The sequence below is a fragment of the Varroa jacobsoni genome, unplaced genomic scaffold, assembly GCF_002532875.2.
Source record: "Varroa jacobsoni isolate VJ856 unplaced genomic scaffold, vjacob_1.0 scaffold_1096, whole genome shotgun sequence".
In the NCBI taxonomy this organism is placed as follows: Eukaryota; Metazoa; Arthropoda; class Arachnida; order Mesostigmata; family Varroidae; genus Varroa; species Varroa jacobsoni.
Window position 1 is genome coordinate 134,557 of NW_019213998.1, and position 23,810 is coordinate 158,366.

At 39.9% G+C, this 23,810-nt stretch overlaps 1 protein-coding gene and 1 long non-coding RNA gene across 7 annotated transcripts; both read left to right on the forward strand.

Annotated features, from left to right (window-relative positions):
• Positions 1-64: 64 nt before the first annotated feature.
• LOC111266557 (uncharacterized) lies at positions 65-5,181 on the forward strand. 3 transcript variants are annotated; one of them, XM_086970950.1, is made up of 3 exons: positions 65-1,110; positions 2,180-2,239; positions 4,507-5,181. In XM_086970950.1, the coding sequence occupies exons 1-3, from the start codon at positions 1,035-1,037 to the stop codon at positions 4,674-4,676; spliced, it is 306 nt and encodes a 101-aa protein (XP_086827076.1). In that variant the 5' UTR covers positions 65-1,034; the 3' UTR covers positions 4,677-5,181. The 3 variants fall into 3 exon arrangements, 1 of the variants encoding a protein (XP_086827076.1); XR_002684158.2 differs by lacking the exon at positions 65-1,110 and adding an exon at positions 1,117-1,334 and having other exon boundaries at positions 2,180-2,272; positions 4,507-5,180; XR_002684157.2 differs by lacking the exon at positions 65-1,110 and adding an exon at positions 1,117-1,334 and having other exon boundaries at positions 4,507-5,179.
• Positions 5,182-5,407: 226 nt separating this feature from the next.
• On the forward strand, positions 5,408-21,295 carry LOC111266558 (uncharacterized). 4 transcript variants are annotated; one of them, XR_002684160.2, is made up of 4 exons: positions 12,999-13,944; positions 14,179-14,384; positions 16,060-16,135; positions 19,808-21,295. It is a non-coding gene; the product is annotated as an uncharacterized LOC111266558 (long non-coding RNA). The 4 variants fall into 4 exon arrangements; XR_015313506.1 differs by lacking the exons at positions 12,999-13,944; positions 14,179-14,384 and adding an exon at positions 5,408-5,833; XR_002684159.2 differs by having other exon boundaries at positions 12,999-14,384.
• The last annotated feature ends 2,515 nt before the right edge of the window (positions 21,296-23,810 follow it).

A 23,810-nucleotide genomic window follows, 5' to 3' on the forward strand; every position in this document is an offset into this window, starting at 1 on the left:
TAGCCCGTAACAACGATGAGTGCAACTGTCCTCGATACAAATGTTGTTTTGGCAATAATCATTTATTATAAGCAGACACACATAGAAATCTTTATCGAATCCACATCGCAATGACACTGAGTAAAATGCACGCTTTTATGTAAGTATGTACGTGCTCCGCTTTCTTTGTACGCTGGATAGCTTCTATTTAATAACAGATGTGGAGTCGATTCCCTTTAAAATCACTACTGAACCAACTGGCTGGAAGGAAGAACAACCATGTTGTCACATAGGAGACTCTTAAAGGATATTACTGATTTCTTCAAAAGGCTCGTCTTTATTGAAAACAGAATTGTAAAATAAGCGAAATGAGGAAGCTTTGTATCTGCATTAAGCGAATCACTGATGTGTAGATTACCGTCAAATTACTTGAGCCGAAATCAAGATCCATTCGTTTTTTTGCTCGGGTTTTATTGCTAAATCTGTGTAAATAAATTCAACTGCTGTGGATTCTCCTTAAAACGGCAGGCTTGAGTCGAAGCTGACATATTCGCCTTGTTAAATCAGAATGAGAAATTTTTGTACTACAGTGTAATCCTTTTAAAATAGCTGCTTCCATTGATTGAACTGAATTGCCAGTCTATGCACGCAGGTAGCCGTGCTGTTAAACACGTGTTTCCAGCTGATAAGACAGAAAAAAACGAACTTGAACACTGGTCTGAGTTGGATATAACGTCATACAGAAGACCTCGTTCTATATTTTTTCCAACCTTTCCGGTCCATCGCCCTTTATGTATATCGCAAATATGTATGATGCACTTGCAACCAGATGTTATTCGCTTCCCCTCGAGCTTTATGTTTCTATGAAACTCTATGAAGAGACGGCTTGTAAATTGCAGCCTGCTTTCACCAAGGCACATTCCTTTCACTCTCCTTATCGGAAAGGATATCTGGAGAGTCGTCAAAGCGCCAGCAGCTAATCCGGCAGATTTTCCCCACGCGTGACGACTGTGCGGACTGACAGCGACGACCCAAACCGTACCGAATAGATCAATATGCCTTCTGTCTCGAGCCACATCCTCTCTCTTCACTTTGATAAACCAGGCATCTCGCGACTTCTGCCTCGAAGAGGTAAAACTCCTGCGTCGTTTTGGTTTGCATTACCGTCAGCAACGGCACACTGCATTGCCCCATTGAACTTGTTTGCTTATGGGTGTCAGCTGTGGTTATCTTGTCACGAATTAACGGTGTCGTTTCCCATTTACGGCTGTTTTGGTGGTCATCTTTGGGTATATTATCATTGTTTCGTGCTTTGGACACTGCTTACTTCGCGATACACACAGCGATTTAGCCAAGTAAGCGTACATGTAGGAAATTAGTGATCTGCTCTCTGTTACGCAAAATGCGACGATATAAATTTACTGACTAGATATTTGTACATTGTTTTGGCAATTTTCTCCCCTGCAATGCACATATATAGACTCTCCGAATGAACAGAACTTACTAGAAAAGAGCCAGGCTAATGGATAGATAAAAATTTACTTTGAAAAAATCAGCTTGAGCTGCTTTTTTAGTTTATATATATATAATAAATTGGCTTATTGAACCTTTTAAGAGGAAAACACAGCGAAACATAAGTGAGGTAGATGGCGGTTCCTACCCAGCATATACTACCTAAGCAGGCGCATTGGATCAAAGATAAAAGAAATATGCAATTCAGAAACATGGAAGGAACCCACGACTGATATTAGAACATTGGAAATTATCCAATGTTCTAATATCAGTCGCGCATGTATAGTAATATATGACGCACCGATACGTGTCTGTTTGTTTTATTTTGATCCTTTCATTTATTCTATTTACTAATTATATTGATTTTATTTTTAGAAAAACCAATCACCGACGCGACCGATTTATATTAATATAAGTATCCATAATTTTCAAAACGCTTAAAAAGATAGGCACTCTTTTATAAATTGGTCTCATGTAGTTGTTGACTGGTTTTGTGATGCGCAGACATTGTTCATAGTCTAATGTGACTGTAATTGATTAGTAACCGAAAAAACTCATAGCTAAATATATATACAGTAGCCTATAGCTAAATAAAAATATATATACAGCCGGAAAAGTTACTCGCAATTTTCTTTTTTCTGTTTTATATTTTGCTAAAATATCTTACAACTTTTAAAAAATCTTACAGGTCTAAATTATGCATCGAGGTTTATGAAATTTGTTTTGAGTAGCGAAACTCTTCTGCAAGGTATGACATTGTCGAACTAGTAAACCTTTGGAGGTAAGACTCTTTAAAGGAATACTGGCTTAATTTTTTTGTAGTCTCTATAAAATGACATCCGATAGAATCAAACAGAAGAGCAATCAGCAAACACTCGCAAGGGGCTTAACTTAGACTGAAGTATTTCAGATCACTTCCTTTGGCAAGCCATAGTTGCTATCCTAAATGCCAGTAACGAGAAGCCGGGAATGCTTTTAATATCTCGTCATCAAGTAGCATATGGCAATTCATTTGCCCCATAGATAATTTATTGTGGAAGCGAACGCAATGGAGTTGTGTGCTTCGATGATAATAGCAGGTTGGATAGCGTGCAAAGGGGATTCCATCTAGATCAGTAGTAAGGCACGGAAACGCGCGTAAGAATGGTGATATTACAATTGGATACCCGACAAGAGTAAAACGCCACCTTACTATATAACGACGCCTTTGTGCCTACAAGTCTGATTACACTGGACGATGCGTTAGAGTATGTACGATATATAGAGTGCAGTACCAGCGATTTATGTTTCGCCGTGCTATTTATCCACAACAGACGCGATGCACAGTTTATTGTACCGTTGCAGTTCCTAACTTGAGCGCATTTCCTAAAGTTTCACGAAGGAGCACTGCAGTTAAGTAGCTTCAGTACACTTAATTTTAAAACGTTGTCACCGTTATTTGTAAAAAGACGAGAACTAATTTTCCCGTGAATCTTCGGGCTAGCACATGTACCTGCTGGTCTGCTAATAAGCGATGCTTGACGAAAAGGTTTTTTGCGGTGTTCTTTAAATGGGACAGGGAGAATGAATAAATTCCGTTTACAACGCAAGTACAAATGTTTTAGGCGATTATTAATGTAAAGCACGTCTATTTGAATAGATATTGCTCTGATACGTCTCCAGACAAATAGTCTTTAGCTTGAGGCTGATTCAGGGAGAAGATATAAGATCAAATATAGGTATGATTACTTTCTATATAAATTTTCTAGTCAGACGTGATATAATGGTACCTGGCTAGAAAGAAGTAAATAAGGTACATCGCTGATAAGTCGGCTTTCTAAAAGTGGCAGTGATAAAGAGGGTTAGCCCGCTTATGTAATCATCGTTTTTTCGTCCTTGGACTAGTAAATGAAAGCATATGGCTTTGATATCGAAGTGTTTTCAAAAAATGAAAACATTACTAAATTTATAAAGAACGCTAGGACAATATTATATCTTTATCGTTTTATTTTTTATGCTACACATTTACATGTCCACTATCTTAGATAACATGGGGATGTCTTTTACGTTACGAAACCAATTATTTGAAACGTGGTGATCGCAAAGTGCCAACGGCGGCCAGAATTGCGAATAACTCCAAACAGCAAAAAAGGTATTTTCGCCAGCAATGATACTATCTGGCAGACATCGCTCTAGTAGTATGTTAAGGCGTAGAAAAGCGAAACGTCCATTTGCAAGGCTTGCAAAAGCATCTAGACAGCGTCTGACCCATCCGTGCTATTTTTGCACGTGTGTTACCGTATGTAAAGTTATAAATTATTCCAGATCCCTAACCTTACTGGCCAGGCCGTTGAGAGTATCTAGCTTTGTACGAACACCCTTGTCTTACTGATGACGTTGCGAGTAGAATTCGATCGCGAACGCAATCCCGTACGAACGTATCTGCGTATGCACGTACATGTGAAAGCCAACAATTTTTGGGTTAAAATCGCGGCTACAATTAAGAGCTCATGGCGTGGCAATATATTTAATCGTAAGTTATAGGATGATCACAAAATAACTAGGTAGCGAAATTAACTTTCTAGGATAAAAAGATTAACCTAATGCGAGCTACGCTACACAGTGGATCTAGCCAAACGACACGCTGTCTTTAGGGACTCCCGCCGAACGTACGTACTGAATGTAGAACGGCTTCGTCTCAGATGCGGCTAATGTGCTTTTTGCCTTACGCGCGTACTAAATTAGCACTCTATGATTCTGGTCTGGCTTGCACTTTTGCAAATGGAATTTTCTTTGAATTCATCTTCTTTGAAACGTCTTCTACGTTTGTTGAAGCACAGGATAAGCTGAGACAAAAGATTGTCACAAACGAAAAGAAAAATAAGCTCTGTTTCTATAGAGGGTAGGATCAGGTAACAATGCAAACTTTCCTCCCTAATTTAGGCTAAACGGTCATAAATTTTAAGCTTACACAGCTTTTCTAAAGAAGGTTTCTCTTCGTTAATTTGTTAACTCATCCATGAATGTAAATTTCAGCGTTCCCATACATGGACGAAACGAGACGTCACCCACGCATATGGCTGGCGATGGGAAAACTCCAAAAAAGTCAAGCTGCTTGTTTCGAATCGCCGAACAGCGAAAATCCTGGAACATGCCACGTGCCAGAGGAGTGTGGTTTAGAGTACAAACTCTGTTGCCTGCAATGAACGTGTTATTATTAATGCTATCAACTATGAATAACTGTATGCCAACGTCCTGACTAGCCGCATTCAAATGTCTTCTTCCACTCAACTGGCTTCCTTTCTCAGACACTCCAGTCGGCTAACGGCATGAGCCATCTAACGTCGTAGCTGAATCGAATAACGGAGCGCAATTCTTTAAAAATAATTTGGTAATAACAGTTAAATAGAGTTTTCAAACCCGATGATTTAGTTCCTATAAAAAAAAAAACAGTGAAGGTACCGTATATTGTAAAGCTCTAGTAAAATTATTGTCTCCTATATAAATTCGTTCGCTCTATCTTAACATGTAAAATATTCACCCTTATTGTGAACAGTTATAGAATATGACGGTTAGCTTCTATAGGGAGAGATAATCGCAAATAAGCCTGTGATAATAATTACTTGTAACAGTTCCTGTAACATTAATTCATCATAATAAAATAATGAATTTCAATAATTGAAAACGTAATAACTTCTGATCACCATGTGCATACAGCTTTTTTTGTTATAATCTTCTGAAATGCATGTTCCACATAGCATGAGCTTGACAGTTTATCAAAATTATTCTTATGTTATCTGGTAGGAGAGACTCTTTTCTTCACAGATTGTGTCTATTACAGTTTCACTATTCACAAGTAGAGCTGCCTGGCTTAGCATTATCCAAGCTCTCTCCTTTTTTGTTTTTATTTTTCGTACTGTTCACCTAAAATTTCTCCTCCTGTTAACCTTTACCGGACGATTAGGTTGCGTTACGTAGGCTGTTGCTGCTACCTTTCTTTTGGAACACAGTGGATCACACGTTTTTATTTAAGTAAGTCGACAAGATCCGAAGAGTGGTTGCTGCAACGGCTTGGGTCCGGCTCTGCAAGCATTACGTTTGGCATTAACATCAACGAACGACTTCAGCAGGAATTGGAATCCTGGTCGAACGGCTATGCCGACGGACGCATGGCATCGGGCAGAGGGTCCAGCTCAGCCGGATATAAAACTAACGAAGTTGCGAATATTGCTGAAGAATAATGAAGTTGCTTTGAGGAGTCACCGTGGCTATAGCCATTGCACAGCTACGGCCTTTACCGCTCCCTACTTTCACATACTTTGCTGTGGAGTGGTCGCCTGCGAACTACGGACATCCCTAGGAGGTAAGGAAAAATTTTGACCCTTTTTGAGGAGCTTACGGTTTGCGCCCGGTGCCGGTCGAGTCTGCCCAACTCAATTATATAGTACTGAGAGGGTTCCTTAGAACAAAGGCGCATTTGACAGAACGAATATGGACGGGTTTGCGTGTATGTTGTGGAAAATGGAGGAGCGGCGCTCGTATGCGCGACTACTAGTTATTTGCATGAACCTGCCTCTTTAGTATATTTCTTGTCACAGGATGTGTGGAGTAAATAGTAATGCACGGCGCTCCTCGAAGCTTACGATGCTAACATTACATCCAGACCCTAAAGACCGCACATGGAAATGATGAAACAACCCAAATGGACACGAGCAATTTGATCGGAAAATTCCTTTAGCTTCCTGTCCGCTGACACGCCAGCTCAATTCGGACTGCGCCGAATGCGGTGTCACGTGCATGTACAATATAGATGCAAAGATCAGCATTTTTTGACATTTTAGTTTCAGGCTCAGCATAAACATTCGTATTTGTTTATTTAATATATTCAATTTCGATTTGTACGTGCCTCGAGGGACAGAGTATATTCAGTACTGGATTCAGCGTGCTTCTTAATTTAGTCATAAATTCGATTGGATCATTGGCTTTTCGATAATATTTTTATGCGGCTTATTACGATGTATTCTAGGTTAGGCTGCATTTGATCAGATCAGTGTATAATTCTTAATAAAACTATGAGTCGACAATTTGCTAGGTTTTTAATAGCAGCGCTCATAACAGACCTTTCATAAAAGTACATCCCATATCTTTGTCCTTGTTTACTTATCATCTTCACGTTCACGTCTTCGCCAGTGAGCTGATATTAAATGAATCGTCGTTCCTTAAGATACAAAACCTTAGATTTCGATTTATGAATATGTAGTTCTTCTAAATACTATGTTTATTTTTGCTTCGACGACTTAGTATGGCTAGTAGGCCACGAGGTGTATGGACCTCGTGAGGTTTCATATGTGTCTGCACATATCGATAAACGCTGCGCATATAAAATATACACTATGAAAGCGCCACGAATCCCTACCGATAATGAACTCCGCTTCAGATCGGTACACTCCACCTCTTTTCAGATCGGACGACGGAGTAACATCCTGCAACTACTGTAAAGTTAATAGCTAACTGGTAATATACGGTCCTAGTTGACAGTAGTTAAAGGGAACCTAGGGTCGGTACTTAGAGGTACGCTTCTGATAATCTGTCAGCATAATCTAATCGTTGGATACCAACTGCGTTTAAACATTGCATTCCGAGTACAGGCAGAAACTGACTTCGCTGTACGGCGTGTGCGTACATATATAGGAGATCGCAAAGTGCGCAGGGAGTAAACCACACTATAACCAGGGCATATTTAAACTCTGTTTATTTTGTAGTGTAGTTGTCTGGGTTGTTTTAAATCAACCCGTTATTGACCAAGTTGATCCGTACGCTGCTTAACAAAGCGGATGAAAACATTCTGGTTGCTACAAGGCCAAAGCCGCGCACTTCAAGGATTCCACAGTGGCGTCCGGAAATACTCCAGAGATTTCGAAAATGAAACGTTCCAGACCAAAGGCCGATCAAGAAAAATAATACGCTTGGATAATAGCAGCCAACTCCGCTTGTGGCTATTATCAGAGAATATTAGGTAGGATTTTGAACGGTTCGCAGCATGTATTTAAGAGCTGAAAAAGTCGTCTTTAACTGTAAAGTATAGGCACCACTTGAACGCTTCTGCCAGCATCAACAACCGTGGCCACAATAGCAGCCGTATAATGAATGATTATGTGTTGTGTACGTTATGCATTATTGATGTGCTTCTACGTATTAGTTTGTTGTGTTATTTCTACTTTTTCGTTCCTGTTCAGTATAATCAGTGCAGAGAGATCATTTTTGTTCTTCTTCGATGACTTTCAGGATAGCGGTTGTTATGGCCAAGCAGACGAGACTTGATTTATTTCATTCACAAGCCGGCGAAATTCATTGGAAAAATCTGCCAAAACAAAGTTGTGCAAAGAAGATAAAACCACTTGTTGCACATTTCGTCTCAAATCATAGCCGTGCGGCTAAAGGGAGCGGAGACAGCTAGGTCGACCACTGTTAATTAATGGCGTACCGGCAACGAGGGTGGCAGAACGCATACAGGTGTTCATGCTAGTCAAAGATCCATTACAGAATGTCGCTAGATCTCTGGACACGTTCCTGCCCTAGTGCGGCTATACCATTAAGCTGGACGGCCGCCGCCGCTGTTCCAAACCGACGTGCTGTTTCCACGTCGTCAGTGTCGCTTTCTAAAAGTATTCAAGGTCCTTTTCAGGCAACTGGCCCTAGAGTTCGTTTGCAATAGCGTGAAATCATTGTCTTGCGTGATTCTCTCGTTCGATATTGTTTTTGGGAAGGGGAAACGAACCGCGCTGACGTGTTGCGGTTTAGAAAGAGCTAACAGCAGAAGATAGCATTTAAGAATCTTTGTTGATTTCTGCGTGTCGCAAATACGATGCGGCCAAATGGAGCCTCACAAGAGCTCGACGCCCAGCCGACAAAAGGACCGAAATTCGTGATGGGGGGGGGGGTTGAGAGGGACGCAAAAGTGGTCACGTTTCTGAGAACAGGAAAGTGGCATAAAAAAGCGAGGGAAAAAGAGAACGCTATTCACTGGATGGTGGCCATTAAAGCACTAATTAACGAAAGCAAAATTGCCGCAACACGTTGAATCTGCGATCGTTAATGAGCAAAGCGCATAATAGCGGCGGTGGAAGAAGCAACGTGATTCCGTTGCCGAGTGTCGACTAGCAGTGACTTAGCGGAATCCCTAAACGAAGCGGAAATGACCGATTAGGAACAGACACTGAAGATATAACTGGAACGGGCAGATTGGGACGTGCGTTCTAACAGAAATACGATGTGAATTTGTTTTATGTCTCTCTCTATATTTAGTCAACAGGAAAAAACGGGTTGTTATTATTGTTTTCTTTTATCGTTTCACGTCGAAGACGATAACAGAAATGGCAAAAAGGATAGAAATTGTAAACCGTCCGCTTATATGAGGATGCTGGCTTGGTAAGTGTATTGATCTGACCTCGTTTTGAAAAATCGATATGAGATGTATTTTTATGTGCGTATATTATGCTTTGGATTCAAGAGGAATTTTCCATAAGAATGATTAGGTTATCGATATATCCAGTGAAACAGCTTGTGAGGTTGTCACTTAATTAAATAAATTAACAAAGCACATAGATCCGTCGATGAGCCAGTTTGTTGGGGCCTGAAGGGGAAAAGTACAAAATTGTAGATGACGTTTGATCATTATTCTAAAAAACACCTATATATCCAAATATATGTATATGTGTGTGTTCGGAGATCGTACACCTATCGATAATGCACGTTTTAGTGAAGCCAGTACTTGTAGTATGCTTAAAATACTTTCCTAGTAAATTAAAGATATGTACCCATCACCACACACTAAACGCATAATAACATGATCCTTGCGGGGAGCTGAGGGGTTCAATCTTTGATGATCGTACCAATTGCTACTGTATAACTGCATCACATTTAAACGATTTACCAAAACCAGGTATAACAATACTTATGCGCTCATGGTAAAAACGTCATAGATTTTTCTTTCGTGTTTTCATACGTCAAAACGACGCACTCACCTTTTTCTGTGATGTACCCTTTTGTACAACATGATTTTATTGTTAACAACACAGTTGACCGAAACATATTTCTCTTACAGAATAACTTTTAAAGCACAATTCGCTTACCTAGTTTGCTGAAGTAACGAAAAGAAAATTTGCCACGTTTTAATATAACCATAATTCTAACTCACACATGAACCGTAAGGCAGTCTCCTGAAGAAGGTTTTAGTATAATAGTTCTAATCGGGTTTGGCCTTTCGAATGCGAGTGAATTGATCGCTATGGGGGCCGCACCCGCGATTCAAGTCTTCTGAGACCTTAGAATTGCTACATATATACGTGAGAGTGTGAACTCAGTGACGAAAAAATTGCACTCTTTCGAAAGCGTTTCACAAGGCTTATCTCTGAGTCACTTATTTACTTGTCACTATAAATTTGCGATATCACTCAGTGCACTGTATATTATATTGTTAGACGACAGAGTAGGCGCCCTCTGCCCTTGGCAACAAATATTTGCTTGACTCCGAACTCAAGCTGCAGCACTTTGTTCGAAAGAAGATGGAAAACCAGGCCGAGCATTTTGACATATAATGGCGTTTCATCTGTGGGAAGAAGCAAGGATGGCACATCTGGCCAACAAAATACGTAATGCGAATGTGTCTTTGGCAATTATCAGATGCTTAGCTGTCAAATTTTTCTTAAAGGGCAAAAAACTTGGAGCTTAAGTCAACCACAATCCAGAGAACTTTATTGTAGTACACGAAACCAGCCGGGTCCATCTGTATACCTAAATATACATCAATTACAACAATTCAGGTGTCTCATAAACTCAATAATCGCGACGTATCAACTTATAGCTGCAACGATGACAATGAAAAAATTAAGTCCCACACAGAGAGCGACAGAATTGAAAGCTAAATTAGAGATGGCCGTCTATTGAGATAAAATTATTTTTGCACACATGTTCTCACTCACTATTCAATACGGACTTTGCCCTCTTGTCAGATCATCGTTTATGTCCCTAGTGAGTTTTTTATGCTGAGGGACTTCGGAACAAACACTTGGCTAAGACAAATTCGCATCGCCGACAATGCTTATTCGAAAGGTTTATGTATGTGCCCTATCACATTAAATACATGATGACGCATGAAACAGTAAGGATTCCGTATTAACAAAGTATAAGATATTGCCTGCATATTATAAATACAAGTATCAATCAATTCTTTAACAGACCCGTATGGGTACAAATCTATCACGAATTATTGAATCCGCTGCTCAGAAGTGGATCTGGGGTATCAAATAGAATGGGGTTGTTCTAATATCGTTTGCCTTTTCAAGTTTCGTCGCCTTAACACGATAACAGGAAGGGAGGTCGGCCGGATTGTCGCGATGGGTCGGACGGCTTTTGGCTGCCAGATTTACACGCATCGGAGAAATCATGAAACTTAAATGTCCCAACAGGGTACAGCCGCTACCTTCTGTAGTGGCTGGTAATGGGCGTAAGGTGTGGCTTCCGTAACCAATCCTAGGAAAATAGATGTTTTTGCATCTACGTGGGGCAGGTAACCGAATAAATGCCGCTGCTTAAAAGACACCACAGAAAATGCCAAAAGAATTAAAGTTGGATTAGTTCCAGAATTGGTTTCCAAATATACGGGTTTCAAAATCGTTTAAGACAACAATTGACAGGCTTCCTGTCATCGACAGCATAAAAGAGTAGAATGTTGCGCATTTTTTTGCTGGCTCGACAAATTCGCTTAACCTCGTCACAGCTGGGGTCAATGAAGTTATTTCCTCTATATATCTATATACATTTCTCTCTTGTCGCTTTAATGTATATGAAATAAGAAGCAAACTGTCAAGAAACTGCCTCACGTCGTATATACAGTGGGTAACGTATCTGCCTGATAATTTTGGGAAAACGTTGTGGTATAGGATCGAGCACAGGCATAGACAGAATTCGTTTTGCACTGGTGCCAGCCAGGTGACGGAGTGCCTAACGGCTATACCGGACATAAAACCTCGAAACGTAGAAGCAGAAAAAGTGTTTGAGTCTCGGTACGAACCGTAGTACACTTTTTGCGCATAGAAAGGGGCGTAAACTTAAATAGCGTGCAGGCAGTGGCCGTCATTTACCTTTTGCGAAAGGTTTAGAAAGGGTCTTTTGGAGAGAAAGTGTACAGGTCAGAGGTACACTGGACGTAGAGAACGCAGGCGCCTTAGCTCTCTCATTGCCTTCGGGAACATACAGTGTTTACCAGCGAGAAGATCTCTTTAATGATGAACTGTTCAGAAAGGTAACTGACGTTTAAGAGCTTACAAATATAGCAGAAATACGTGCCTTCCAACTAAGTACATCAACAGATTTGACTCTCTGCGACAGGCTTTAGCCTTGCTGTTTTAGGTAATAGGCAATGGCGTGCTGGGTTAATATGTTGACACTGTGGAAATATGGTAGGAATACACATTTATAGTTTCAAATAAGAGGTAGGTCAACCAGAACGCGGTCCTGGGTACAAAATCTAGCTTTTTACATATTTTTTTCTAACCGCAATATACATAATAACGTCCCGTAGCGTAGTAGCCTTTGGTAAAATGCTTCTTTAGAAAGTAATGTTAAAGTATGGACGTGTGTATATGACTCCTGGTTGGCATGGTATTAATTAGTTTGTTTTTATGCAAACCCTGTTGTGTTGTATGCGTGTAAATTTAACTTTTCCATGGAAACTCTGGGGTTCTCTTACAAACGCATCATTGAACGTCTCGATCCGAGACGCATGAATTCACGTACCTTAAAATTAATTAGCTAGATATAGAGGAGGCACATCAACGAAAACGCTCTCATCTCATGCCCGAGCTTGTGTCATGCGGTACTTACCTAGACCTTAGAAATGCGACAGTTTTAAGAGGATTTTAGGAAAACATATGCATATATCGTGCGCGCAAGCGAACAAGCCAATTTGGCTAAAAAAAAAAAATTTTCTGAACATAGTAATTATGTAACAGTGTAACTTCGGGTCACTTGATTGTTCCGCCTCAAGTAGATAAGTAGCTTAACGAAGCGACTTATGTCACATCAAGCTCTTCATCCAACATGAATTGGACACGAATGCCCAAAAGTAAAACTGTCGAAAGTAGGGTTGGATTTAATAATACACTAGCCTTTTTGTTGCCTAATAATGCTTTCATGAATGTAAATGGGCTTGTTTTTTTTTTAGGTCTTTATTTAAGCCGCTTTTGGGCATTTCAGTAAAAGTGTTTTTAGAAAAATGATAGCAAAGATTCATTACGTACAGCCGAGTAAAACTTCATAGAAAAGCACATTTTAACGGTGCCAAACTTAGAAAGTTTGCGCAAACGAATAAGATATTCGTATTAGGTTGGTGTGTTCCTTCAAGACTAACCCAAGTTAGTATCGAAAGACATTTCAATTAAATGTTCACAGGAAAGATCCAGATAGAGCCTCAGCGTCAGTATACGATAGTGGACAAAACCGCTGTTGAAAAAGGCATGGTCCAAAGATTAGCGTAAAAAGAATGAGCCAGTATCGATTCTGCTAACAAGAACTTTTCCGGCCATCTTTTGTAAGGAAGCACGTGAGATATTTAGTCTATAAAGCAACTATTCCGCACCACTGGTACAGAACTACGGTAATTTAGGCAGACACATAGCAAAACCCCATTTGCAACATATTATATAACCCAAAAATGCCATTTTTGGGGATGTATTAAGAAAACTTCAAAGCGAATAACAGTTGTTGCAGGGTACTTAGATTAAGGACTTAGATTAAGATTTGGACAAAAAAAGTATTTTCGAGTCTTCTATTTTCATTAATCGTCTGAAATTCGCTCCAAACGGAATCCTTCCAGCTGTTCTTCGCACGCAACAGCCCAAGGTTCTCAAATATAACTTCAGCCTGTCATTGACGGTGCTAACGAGCCTATTTCTATCGAACGTTTCCACTCTCACTCTTCTAATCATCTAATGAAAATAAGCATCAAATCAACATATATAACTGTTATATTTTAGATAAAAGAAGGATTATGCATTGTGCGGAATTATGATATCATGTGCCACGGTGAACTATGCAAAGGACATTGTCAAACTGTATCATTAATTAGTCTGGCAATTATCTCTTAACATATACTAACGTTAGCTAATCTTAAAACGAGTTTTTTCCCCCAAGTCGGGCGTTCACTTGCGAACTATTTTACGTTCGAACTTTTCCATTCTCAGTCCAATGTACTTCTAGGTTTCCCGTTGCGGAGTTGGAAAATCGTTTTGGTTAATTTCGCAAGGTTTGTATTGGTAATACCTTCCTAAATCTGGCGCAGGCAAATCGATATCTAAATTTCTTAGTGACAGATATCTTACGTGGATCTAACAGCGGCGCGTATTACAGAAAAAAAAAAACGAAATACTTCAGAGTGGACGGTTATTCGTACATCGGTGATTATATACCCAAAAGGTACGCATAAGAGATATTTACCTATCTACGCACGGTACGAGAAAAATAACTCAAAGCAGACGTAAAATCATACTCATTAATATATATCATATACGACTGAGAAATCGGAAAATTAGGTACGGCAAAATTTCTAATGTATTATTCCTGCAAGTGAAAATCAGGAACCTGGAAAATTCACAAATTTTAGATCTAACCAACTCGTTTTCTCGTTACTCTATTCATCCCTGTCATAAGCGAGGTCGCAGTGACCGCCCATCGTCTCAACCAGGATAGAAAGGATGCCCTTGAACAAAGTACGACAACTCACTTTTCTCCTGAGTATGGTCGCAGCTTCTGTGCACGAAAGGCTGGCATTATAGAATCTCTGCTCACTCGATTGTTGACACACAGTTTGCAGGGCCAGCCTTGATACTCTGGAACAAAACTTCTGCTGGGAAAAGGTGGTTTGACCGGTTCAGAGATATTCAATCTAAGTGCTATCTCTTAAGCACTTTTAGACTTATTGGAGAGCGAGTCCTTGTACCTCTATAAATATGAATCTATAAGCCCATAGTATACAAAGACGTACATAATTTTGCGTGTTAAATAAATACCAGTATAATTAGTATTTTACTGGCGTTGAACTAGATAGTTTTGTTCGAGTTATTAGGTTTCAATGGGAAATAATTAGCAATTTGGACCGTTTCATGTAGAGCAACAATTGATTAAATAGTAATATTTTTAAAAGAAAATAATGTCTTCGAAATTATTTGTTAAATTAACTGATGACGATCCCACAGAGCTGTAATAGAACATGAACTTAATAAGAGAACTATTTTTTTTTTTATTAGATATCTGTTCCGGCATTCGTTTTTGTAGATATTCGTTTTGTGGGGACTTGCGTTTCTCTCATGTGTATACTTTTCGATGGAGCTGCCAGTGGTTTGCTAGGCTATTTTATCATAGGCTATAACTAAACATAGCATTAATCTCCATTGCATTTCTGGATCATGGTATACCGCTTGAAGTTACTTAAGGATTCTATATGGTATACTTAGTATTCTTCTTTTATAATTCCAAAATTACTATTTCGTTTGTCATCTTTCTGTATTGCCGACAAGCTATTCTGAAAGGCCCTTCGATAAATAGCTCAGATATTAATATTTTTATGAAGGCCCTATTGTTAATACTTATCTCTCCAGCTTTTTGATCTGTTTCAGAAAGGAAACACGAAAAAAATTCGTACCACTTTAACCTTTTTTCGTGATAATATAATGGCGCTAGATTAGGCGAATCGTCGGATTCATATTTGATCCTATAATACAATAACGTTGTTAGAGCAACCTTCTGTAATGTTCAGCGTTTCGGCGTAGATACATTATGCTAAATAGACAATGCAAGGTCGCTCTTATATGAATCATCTGGCTTCTCTCAATTGGGAAGCATCTATGTGACAATCCATCCAGCGACTTTTACTTGAGAAGTTAGCATTGGCAACTTGGTATACATCTGAAATTTCACGTTATCGAATATGACGTACAGTAGAGGTGTGTTGAAACTAACCTATTTAGACGTCATTACATCACCATGTTGCTTTACTCGGATACAGAGGGGCGTGATCTTTAGTGTAACGCACGAAGGAACCTATCAGCGAGATAGGCTTCTATGAAAATCATATTTATGATGGGTTTCAATCACAACGTCTTCTACAATGTACGTTCTATCAAATAAACTTCATTAGCATTGTCTAATCTAAAACGATGTACCTGCCCATCGTAAAATAGGGGTCTCATCGTCGGGAAATCTCCAAATTGAGAGGAAGCTGGGATTTAACTACCCACGAAAAGTGTTCTTTTGGAAAAAGCCATTGTGCTATAATGGCTTGTCGACAATGTGTGTATTACAAGTCTGGAAGTTCCCTTAGTCCTTTAATTTTAAAAAACTCAATCTATGAATTGTATCCTAGCGCCTGGTAGAAGAGAGTGTATATATATGTATACGTGACGTTTGGATTAATAGCATGAAAAGAAACTGTAATAACAGGTTTTAGTATCTTTCTCTCTAGGTAAAAGCGTTGAAAATGTTAATATTAGCCAAGTTATAGTTACACTGCGTTTTTAACTGGGTGTGTTGCAGGTGAATATTTTTCTACTTGAATCATAGAGCTCTGTACATAAACAGGAAGGCTCCCTACAAGTAACATTCACTACAAGTAAGTAGTAGAGGTCGATGATATGTTTAGGCATTTCATTTGTCGAAAACTGCTACACTATCAGGCAAAACTTGGTTGTATGAGGGCACGTTTCCGGAGCAGAGTGACGAAATCCGAACTTAGTGGTCTTTAATCTCTAGTTTGAGGCCAACAACCTTCCATGGTTGTATCTGATTATCTTCCAATTACCTAGAAGTTTAACTATTTAAGACGTTTAGAATATCTGTTGGGTCCGTTATATTTATACAGCAATAAATTAGCTATGATGAAGATCGGTTGTGAAAAAATCTGCGCCCTTTCAAAAAAGGATAAAACATGGGTTTAGAAAATGGCACTCGAGCTGTTTCTCTCTTCAAGTTTCTTTAATTTTTAGTTTTATTTACCTCAATAATAGTAATAGCTACTATTCCGGTAGAAAAAACAGAGGTAAATTATTAATATAAATAAATAAAATATTTAAAAAATATCAAAATACTAAATACAGGTGTAACGATTTTACATGTAATAACGGTAATAACAACGAGTTTCCACGCAGGTCCATTTGATTTATATCGTGTGATAGCTATCGAAGAACATACTTGTGTTTTGTGTGCATGTGTCAATTTTTTGAAGTTTTTTTTTCAGAAATAAAGATCACTATATGTCATAAATTTTCATTTAGATTTCCATCTTCTTCAAATACAACTCTCTTAAAGCGAATGGGCAACCTTTACGCCCTTGTAAGTGTAATCCTGCCCGTTAACCTCTCTCTTCTGCTAACTTTAAGTAACTAACATAACTAGGGCTGAATTTAGCATCCTAGGGATTGTCCAGACGATTCATTGGCATTGCCTTGCAAATCTGTCATTGCTAACTGATATACCTGTAAAGTTTTTCTTGAGGGGTACCGGTCGAAGTACTCATGAAAGTCTAGCTGATTCGATTATGACAGCCTGTGGACCATAAGCGATGAAAAGGCGAAGATCCGATTAGCCCGCGTACTTAGGCCTCTGGATCTTCGGCTGATCAAAGCAATCGATCGCAGCCAAAGGTAAACGCAACGATGAAGCGGCGTCACAATGGCAGAGTTCGTATGGAAGAAACGCTATCTTTGCTGATTTTAGAAGACAGCGCTTACAAAAGTTGTAGTAAAAGATTTTGCAGAAGGTTGCTGGATCCGGGAACGAAAAAGCTTAACGCTAACAGATATAACGGTGTCGACTCGGTGGCGTTTCGAAATTGTGCGCAAGACGTTGCTATTTCGAGACACAGACCGCTATATCCACCGGACGAGTCCGGTATCAACAGCAGCTTTGTTAGCAATAGATTACGGACTATATCCGCGTTCAAAGACGTTCCACATTGGCTAGACGAAACGAGAAAGTGTTGAGCGTACTAAACAGAGTTACCGTACAACGTTGATTAGCAACCGTATGTGTAACGGTGGTCTGTTTGTTGTTACGCTACGGGTCACAAATAGACAGGGCATGTTGTTGCGTACGTAAGACGGGCTCTATAGGAAAAATATTTTGAAGCAGCAAAAGCACTTCCCGCGTATTGTCACTTAATCCGCGTTAGGACTGAGCATCAGTTCGTCATTGCCAACAGGTTTGTTTGAATGTGACTTTGAAGCTCAAATATATCGAAATTTCTGCGAAGGAGCTGCTGAATTCTCTGCGAAGTTTCTGCTGTTTAGGCCACAGAATCCCACTGGGTGTCACGAAAAGATAAAGCAGTATTAAATAAGAAAAACATCTTTCCTGACTGGCTGCCATCCTCTGATCTAAATCATGGAAGGACATGGCGCTTATACATAGGCAATGTGAAGTCATATCAATAGAGCAAGCTTACTTGCCTTTGGAAAGATTAAATCATGATCACGGATCAATTCAGATCACGGATAATGTACGTCCGGTGCCTTACCTCGACTCGCACGCATATAAAAGCTTGACCTTTGTCCGGTTTGAGCATCTTTGTTACATTAAAGTTACGTTATCGTATATATCCTGCCAGTCGACAACCATGACCCGGACGATGCCAAATAACCTGTGTCAGAGAATGTCAAAACCGGTAAATAACAATAACGATAAGAGCTGGCAAAACGTGTCTACTAGAATAGAGATTTCTTTTGTGAATAGCTGTGTTTTTGCCTAATAGAGTTGTCGCTCTCACAATGACAAATCACGCATTATGTAACCGGTATTACCTTTAGTAATTTACTATTATATAATTATAACGTTGAATATGCGTTCTTAAAGCTAGCACTCGATTCTCAAGTTTTAATTCAAAACCTCATCGTTCGTTAATGATATTTACAAAACGTTTGCCTAAAGCGAAACATAGGTATAGTACGTTTTGTGAGCAGGAATACGATGGCGCATTAAAGTCGATCTGAGAAAACATGTTAAAAAAAAGCATTGCTTTTTAAAAGCATACCTTCCTGATATAGATGGTAACTTTCATGAATTTACGCTTTACCTAAATTTCATAAATGTCATTCAATAGTTTCTCTAAGTGGGCAAAGGCAGCGTGTAGATGCACTCCAACCTAATCGACTGCGCTAGACAGAGTGTTTCATATCAGGACTCGAGCGACTGAATTCATTCGCTGAGCATAAACGAGTCAAATAAGTTCTTTTTAATCGTCTTCCTCGATCCAAACCCTCTTTCAGTACCATCAACATTGATGCAGGAGAGGCTATATACCCTGCTGCTGTGCGCGTCATTCCACGGCTTCTGGATGGCCGTGCTACTGCAGTTGTCGTCCGGGCACCTGCTTTCCTATACATCGGCAGCAATTCGCTTCGTCTTGTACAAACAGATTTAAAGTTCCTTGAAAAGAATTCGTCAGTTCAAACGCAACCGTTTAGATGGAGTTGGGGGCTCAATAGAGCTAGCCTGATGGGAGCATGTAATAGTTGAAGTCTGTAAGTCGTTGCGGCGTCAATCGGCGCCAGGAACATTAGTAGCGTCGGAGGTGTCAATGGAAAATGGATAGCAAACGGGAAGCCAAACGAGAATCTCCCTCAAAGAGCCAAAAGGAGAACTGGTTTTCTAGTTTTTGCCGGTGTGCTCACATCGTTTATGTGACTGTGTGTCAAGGGTATGAAATGAGAAGAAGCAAACAAAAATCTGTCCTGCCCTTAAATTTTCCCAGTGGCCGTTGCCATGCCCGCATTTGACTCAAAATCGTCTCATAAGACAGATATGTGAATGAAGACAGTGTGGGGAACAGGCAACGGCGGGGTTCGGACTCGAGGTTGGTGGTGTGAGAGAGGCCTTAAAAAATAAATTGTTTTTCCTTTTTATCCGTCGATCTGTCTGTTTCGCTTGCTGTGTGCTTGCCTCTTCCAGTTGGTCGTTCCTTTGTACATTTTCGTGACCCTTCCAGCGAGCAGCGCCTTCGGCGGGAAAAAGACGATTCCTCCCGTGTCGCCCAACCTGGCCGAGCCCAGTGCGTCGGCGATCACGGAAACCTGCTGTTTCCCTGGCCAGGAACTCATTTCCATTTTTTCTTGTTTTTCTCCAAAGCGTTCTCTCTTCGCTTTTTCCGGTGCCACATATTTTTCCATTTGACCTGTCCCCTCACTCCGCCTTGTCTTGCTGTGCCTGAAGTCCTACTTTCTCACTTACAAGTCCTAACCTTTTCATTTTCTTGCTTTTTCCATTCACTATTCTCTTCCACGATTCGCAGGATGAGTCTGACAGTCGGAGCGACAGCTGCAACAACCGACGAGATCGATGCGACCCTTTCTACGTTTTGTCTTGCGCCGCTTCTTACTACTACCGCCTTGGACACCGCAACGTCGTAGCGCGTCGTCTCTACGTGTCTCTATCCCCTGCACCATTTCTCTTTCTTTTCTGTTACTTCTGGTTCTTATTTCTCTCTGTCTTTTTCCCGAAGAAAAAACACCCTAGACTCGGCCCGTCGCCACCGTTAGTAGCATTTCTACGCATCGTCATCCCTATTTAGGAACCTTCCGTATCCCCTGAAACGTTAGTTGGAGCCTTTTCCCGCAAAACTCTCCCACATACCACACGAGTGGCTACCTTGAGTGTAAGGGGTCTGTGGTTTCTGTGGGTTTCTCTGTATCCTCTGTATCCCTCAGCGCAATGATGGCGCAGGGCATTGAGCCTTAAAACAAAATAACGTACGACAACTAAGAAGCAAAGCGATATTTTTGTCCCACGCCACGCAGCCAGTGAAGCCGAATCGGCTATCCGTTTGGGATTGTTCCGTTATCGAACAGTGGTCACCAGGAGTGTAATCGGAAAGGCCACGGCCGGCGGGATCTGACATCGGCCAGTCACCAAGAACGGTCATCAGTTTCTATCAGATGACAAATACAGTCAACACCCTCTGCGCTCATTTTCTCCTAGTGCGCCTCTTTCGTCTATCTGACCCTTAGAACGCTTCCTGTTTCCTTTCGATTCTGCCTCTTCATTAACTTTCCTTAGTGAGCCGCTGTACGGGACCAGCATTAGAAACAACGCAGACTAGAAGATGTTAGCTGTGAAGATACTTGTAGAACCAGTTATGGAGGAACAACCACACAAAATGAAGACAGCTCCAAATACTTTTCAAGGAACTTGAATAGCTTGTTGCGTAAGTCAAAATGGCTTCTCACACGCGTACCGATATAGTGGATTTGTGAGTGACAGAATCGAACGTCCATTCCGCACATTTCTTGTTTATCAAACGTATATCATATTGGCTATATGACGCACATATGGTGTATTATACATAATGGGCCTCTGTAGAGTTGAAGAAAAAATTAGGTTTTGTGCTTGACATCGAATATTGTTTTCGGAGATTTGGAATATTTGCTGGATATTGGTACAAAGAATGTTTGACACTTACTGCGTTTTTTTCCTATTTATCTCGAAAACAGTGAAATTTTACAAACAAAATAGAAGACTAAATGTAGTCTTTAAGCTCGCAATGTATTTGCTGGTAGTCAGATTAGACCTGGCTGGTCTCGTCTTCGAGATCAGTCTTTTTTTCTACGATAAAGGTTTTATTAAAAAGGATTTCGTTTGGTGTGTCTTTTTAAATTTTCTATGTTTCTGGAACTAATGTTTTTGAACTTTTTTTGAAGTTCTTCGAATGTATTATTGATAACGATGCACCTATTGGGAAAACTACGGTTTCTAATAAACGTTTGCTTTGTGTTGTGCTGTTTATCACATAATATTATTAATATTAATCGATTAATGTAACACCTAGCTGTCTAACAATTATGTTTTTTTTTTATATGTTATTTTTTTCAAACGATGCAAATCTTATCAATCGGTGACGTTACAGTTGCTAAAACATAATAATAACATCAGTTACTGATTCATTACCTCGGTACAATTTTTTCGATATGTATATTTAAATCTGTCATTTATAAGGCATACTATTATTTAGCTATCATATTTTGACGAAGGCGGTTGATAAAAGCACATGAATAATCTGGAAAAGCAGAATAAGGTTTTCCCTGGAATAACATTTATTTCTCACAACTTTTTAACTTGTAGCCACTTTTGTCCGAGCTCGGTAATTTTTGCAACCTTTTCTAGATCTCCAGCAGGCACTTGTTAGCTGCCCAGTAAGCTAATAAGTTTACAGAAGCATGGCTCAGAAAATAGTTATTGGATACTGGTGACCACCGCCCAAGCCAATGCAAGTACCGAACGTGAAACATGAAAAATAAATATTAATAACAAAAACGATCAGAGAGAACCCTGACAGGTAGCGCCGAGAAAAACGACAGCTGCATTGATTTGACAACGTCGATGGTTTATTCTCTCTTCCATCTCGTAATGGTAAAATGTGTAACTTTAATTCTTCTTGTATAAGTTATCCACAAAGACGGGTCGACCTAAAGCGAGCTGGCTCTTCTTGGCGAACACATCTTAGGCACAATCCAGAAGGAAAGTGGGCAGAAGGTCAAACCATTGTGACTCGAATAATGAAATGCCGGGTTACAAAGATCTCTATGTATAAGAGAAAACCGCTGGATGAGAGGGAAACGAGAGAAGATCAATCACACATAAGGTGTATATAAAAATGGAACGAAATGCCGCAATAAAACAATAACAAGTGAAGGAAAAGCCGGAAACGAGAGTGATAAAGGGTCTTTTCCGATGCCGTAGATAGAAATGTACTGCTTCCTTACGTCGCGCATTTCTCTCGCTTGTCAAACTTAGTTATATTGCGTCTTCTCATAAGAATACCTGTATGATATTTCGAAGCATTTATCGAATTGTCGGAAGCTACGAAGAGGTCGTCCTTCATGGCTTTTAAAGATGGCAACCTTTGGCGTTACTGGTACTTTGCAGGCGTTTCGGAAAACATAGCAGATCGTTCCCGTACAAACGCGATCTTGGAAGTTTACTGATAAACTTCCAAGATCGCGTTGCACAGTTGCATAACATTTTTCAAAAGTTCCAAATTATAGAAAAAGATAATGGCCTAGACATGTAAAATGAATACACGTCCGAAAAAATATGCCTTTCTAACGCACCAAGCGGCAGCTTTTGTAGTCGCTAAGTGCAAATTTCAAGTTTTGTTGACTGGCGAGAAACGTCAGCAGTTCGTCGACAGACGCTCTTACCCAAACAGCATCAACTCTCGTTGACCACGTTGAACGGTAGGGTCTGGGAAGAGACGCTTTTCATTGTGTTTAACAGGCTGACTCACGGAGCTGATGGTTTATGCACACAGCCATTTTAAAAGTAGAGATTTGAAGTTCACAAGCAAATGCGCCGAAATAGCAAACTTCACTCGAGGTTACTTGCAAACTTTACTGTTGTGCTCTAAATCAGTAAAAGTCTTTGAATTGAGTGAACCGAATAAATGTACGGTGCTAATCAAACGATGGAAATGTAGAGGCCGCTCGACGTCATTTTCCCCACGACCCATAATTACCAATGAATAAAGAAAGTTGTCTATTATATGTAGGTTAGTTGGATGCGTGGTTAGTATCACGATCTTATCCGACCGAACTCTTTTCCCGTGCTCGACCCAGATACATTTGTCCTATAGCAGTCGAATGTTTGTTATGAGAACTAGTTATTGATCATTTAAAATGTTGTTTTCACACCCGGATTTGCTAAGCAGTTGGGCTTTCCTAGTTAACTTACCTTTTACATTATTTATTACATTTACATTACGGCGTTTATTTATTACACCGTACTTATGTCTGCTTCAGGACCCCATACACCTCAGCTAAAGCGTTCATTTTATCGCGCTTATGAGCGTTACGCGAACGATTCTGATGTCACTAAGTATAATACGTTTCATGGATATTCTCTCCTAATCAAAACTATAGTGAGACGTTTAACGTTCGTATTATAATACCCAGTCGCGATAAGCAATTGGTAACTATAGGTCTAATCCATTGCGTAACACCTCAAGCTCTATCGATTCGCTGTAATGGAAGCGATTGATGTCCTTGTACGTATGTATGTCGCTTTTATCTACTCTGAATTGTATCTAAATGAAGACAATATTCGTTCGTATCAGGTCCTCTGTAGTTGTTTTCTAAATAGAGCTGGCTTTGTAGTTGCTTACTAAGTTCAAGTTTCTTTTCCAATCGATGTTCGGCATGTGCTTACAAGCCAGTATTGGCTGAAGCCAACTATATCGATCATGACAATGTGTTAAAAAACAGTCTCGGATCAGCTGGTTAGGCTCTATTAGATTATGAAAA

Coding starts and splice junctions, on each gene's coding strand:
- LOC111266557 (XM_086970950.1), top strand. CDS start 1,035: ATGCCTTCTGTCTCGAGCCACATCCTCTCTCTTCACTTTGATAAACCA. Junction 1,111..2,179: donor GCGACTTCTGCCTCGAAGAG/GTAAAACTCCTG, acceptor AAAATCTTACAG/GTCTAAATTATGCATCGAGG. Junction 2,240..4,506: donor TAGCGAAACTCTTCTGCAAG/GTATGACATTGT, acceptor TGTAAATTTCAG/CGTTCCCATACATGGACGAA.